We start from the raw sequence: 3,589 nt of genomic DNA, 5'->3' as shown, positions 1-3,589 counted from the left end.
GCGGGGGCGCGGGCATCGGCGCGAGGTAGAGTAAACCCAGTGAGATGATGAATGAGCCCAGCCTCCTCAGAAGGGCTTTCAGCCGAGTTGCTGGTTGTTGGAGTTGTTGGGTTGTTGGACTTGGAGTTGGAGTTTGATCCTTTGTGGATAGGCAAGATAGCAGCACCTTGGGGTTGGGGCCGACGGTTGGCGTTGGGCCCATGAGGACGTACCCGAGGGTCGTCTCTATCGCGACGGGTAGTCCTGGACCCAATGGAACTGGTGCGCCCTGGACTATGTATGGAAAGAGGTCCGCGCCTATGAGTATGTCGATGGGGCCGACGGCATCGAACGATGGATCCGCTAGAGTCCACCCATGAACTCGCTGCCGAACTGCTTGGGCGATGGCGGTTGATGGGGTCGGATCTGTGATGCGATCGACCACGACCATGCGGTGATTTTTCGAGATGGTGCGCTGTCCTAGGCCAAGGACGGTGGCGTGACCGTATCCGTAGGTCTGTATGACCGATCCGGAGATCCCGCTGACAGACAAAGCTCTCTCTCTCTCTCTCTCATCTCGGCTGAGTATCTCGGCTGAGCTCTCTCTCTCTCTCTCATCTCGGCTGAGTATCTCGGCTGAGCTCTCTCTCTCTCTCTCTCATCTCGGCTGAGCATCTCGGCTGAGCTCTCTCCCTCTCCCTCTCCTCTCATCGCGGCTGAGTTTCTCGGCTGGTAGCCCTTCTGAGTATCTCGGTGGGACCTTCCTCCCCCCTCCTCTTTTCCTCAAAGGGCCATCGCTATGGACGTTGCGATCATCCGCGACCGCTAATCGTCCCCACCAGCTCTCCTCTTTTGAGAGCGCTCTCGGGCATACTCTAGCCCCTCCGCTCCTCTCACACGGGCGTAAACATTGGTCCCTCGGGCCGGATATTTTAAGTTATCTTAAAAATTCGGTGATTCAGCTCTAACGACTGCAAACCCACTCTCTCGTCGTCATGCCAGGAGACGATCCTCCGCCTCCCGGCTCCTCTCTTGAGGGAAAGATGACCTCTATCATTAAACGTCTCAGATCGATCCGCGATAGTTTTCGGGACACCTTAACCCCAGAAAACGCGGAAACCTTGCGGCCTACCTACAATCGCCTCTCTACTCTGCAAGACCGCCTCGATGAATACGGCGATCAAGCTGTGGAGCTGAACTCGACCATAGAGATCCAGCAACACCTAATCAACGTTGACGGCTTGCTGCAAGAAGGCGACAGGCTTGTAAGGGAAGCCCAGATGCATTTTCTCGCTAAAACTGAAAAGAGCACCTCGGCTTCGATGAACCGTTCCTCCAACTCAGGAGCCCCTCTCAGGCTCCCTAAGCTTGAACTCCCGGTTTTCAATGGCGAAGCGGAAGAATGGCGCTCTTGGTACAACGTCTTCCGTTTAGCCGTTCACCGCAATGAAAATTTGAACGCCGTTGAAAAGTTCAGCTATCTTCTCAAATACACTAAGGGAGAGCCCCATAGCATGATCAAAGAACTTGATCTTACTGAAGGCAACTACACTGTCGCCTGGGGCCTCGTAGTGAAAAGATATCAATCCGACCGCCGGCACATCTTTCTGCATTACAACGGTCTGCTCGATTTGCCTGAAGCTAAGAAAGGAAAGCAAATCTCTGTGCTACTCCACAAAATCCGAGAGCACACTCAAGCTCTAGAGGCAGTAGGCCATCCTCCCTCCGCCTACGACGGAATTTTAGTGGCTTCCGTTATGAGGAAACTCTCTGACAACTTGGCCAGTCGATTCGAAGACTATCGCCGAGATACACGCGATCCTAACGTGACTATTTCGAGCATCCACACTGAATATCCCAAGGTGCAGGAACTCCTAGACTTCCTCGAAAGAGAGTCCGTAGCCTTCGAAGAACGGCCTTCCGCCCGAGCCTCAAAGACGGAAACCAAGGTCGAGACCAAGGCTCTGGTCTCGGTTCCCTCTTCCAGCGCCCCATCTACGACGCATGAAGAAAAGGCTAAGCCTCACAACAAAAATGAGCAAGCCTCTCACCGGCTACCTCCTGAAGATCCTCCAAAGCAGCAGAGTAAGCCCAGCAAGAAATCTCAAGAGCCAAGACTCCAAAAGTGCCCTGAATGCTCGGAGAGCCATCGACTGACCTGGTGTCCGGCGTTCAAACGGAAATCTCCTGCCGACAGACAAAGGTTCGCCCGCGAAAAAGGACTCTGCAACAATTGCCTGTCCAAACACGACCCGGGCACTCCCCGTTGTCCGTCTGACAACACATGCTGGGTGTGTCAGCAGAGACATAACACCCTACTCCATGGCGCCGAAGAAAAGTCCTCGGAGCCATCATCTAAGATCATGGTCAGTCAGGGTCCCAGCTCAACTGTCCTGCTTGCAACCGTGCAGGTGAGGATAAAAACCAAAGGCGGTTCTCACATCGTTAGAGGTATCCTCGACAGTGCCGCCCAAGGCACGTTCCTCACTTACGAATGCGCCAAAAGAGTCGGCCTAAAACTAATTTCTGGCCCTGATGAGGTCAGTGGGATCTCTGGATCGGTTGTGCAGACCTACGGGTACGGTCACGCCACCGTCTTTGGCCTAGGACAGCGTACCATCTCGAAGAATCACCGCATGGTCGTGGTCGACCGCATCACCAATCCCACCCCATCAACCGCCATCGCCCAGGCAGTTCGGCAGCGAGTTCAAGGGTGGACTCTAGCGGATCCATCGTTCGATGCCGTCGGTCCCGTCGACATACTCATAGGCGCGGACCTCTTTCCATACATAGTCCAGGGCGCGCCAGTTCCCTTGGGTCCAGGACTACCCGTTGCGATAGAGACGACCCTCGGATACGTCCTCATGGGCCCAACGCCAACCTTCGGCCCCAACCCCAAGGTGCTGCTATCTTGCCTATCCACAAAGGATCAAACTCCAACTCCAAGTCCAACAACCCAACAACTCCAACAACCAGCAACTCGGCTGACAGCCCTACTGAAGAGGCTGGGTTCATTCCTCATCTCACTGGGTTTACTCCACCTCGCGCCGATGCCCGCGCCCCCGCGGCCCGCGGCAACGACTCCAACGCGACCCACACCCATCACAGTGCCAGCCCCACCCGCACCGGTCGCGGAACCAGACCAACCCACATCCGTCGCGGCTTCAGACCCCTCGCTGCAAGGCTCGACCAGCGGCGCCACCATCCGCTCCGGGTGGCTGTCGAAGAAAGCAAAAAAGGCGGCTCAGAGGTCCCTTAAACGGGCAATCGAGCACGACCACAAGAAATCCTTTTAATGTGTTCTTGTTTTATTGCTTCATATTTATCTCTACTCATCGAAATCTATGTAGTTCAAAACCTTTCAATCTCTATTAAATCTTTAATTAACCAAATTTAGACAACCTAGGCTCTCAATTCATACTATTAACAAGCTACCAAACTTCAGCTCTTCTTTGAACCCATCGGTTCAAGGCGGGGGAAAATGTTAACGCCGCAACGATTTTCCGGCATTAACGTAACTAGCCGGCGGCTATGTTACGCAACTTGCGCAACTTGGCAGCCATGCCGCCGTGACTCGGCGACCGGTCCAACCGGTTACGTAAGTCCGTCC

At 54.5% G+C, this 3,589-nt stretch overlaps 1 protein-coding gene across 1 annotated transcript; it reads left to right on the top strand.

Moving 5' to 3' along the window:
• The first annotated feature begins 974 nt into the window (after positions 1-974).
• On the top strand, positions 975-3,275 carry LOC109040577 (uncharacterized). Its single transcript, XM_019056560.2, has one exon. It carries the CDS (start codon positions 975-977, stop codon positions 3,273-3,275), a length of 2,301 nt encoding a protein of 766 aa, XP_018912105.2.
• The last annotated feature ends 314 nt before the right edge of the window (positions 3,276-3,589 follow it).

The sequence above is a fragment of the Bemisia tabaci genome, chromosome 2 (genome assembly GCF_918797505.1).
Source record: "Bemisia tabaci chromosome 2, PGI_BMITA_v3".
Classification (NCBI taxonomy): Eukaryota; Metazoa; Arthropoda; class Insecta; order Hemiptera; family Aleyrodidae; genus Bemisia; species Bemisia tabaci.
This window is presented reverse-complemented; position numbering and strand designations above follow the sequence as displayed.

Excerpts from the sequence above, each read along its gene's own strand:
- LOC109040577 (XM_019056560.2), top strand. The coding sequence starts at position 975 with ATGCCAGGAGACGATCCTCCGCCTCCCGGCTCCTCTCTTGAGGGAAAG.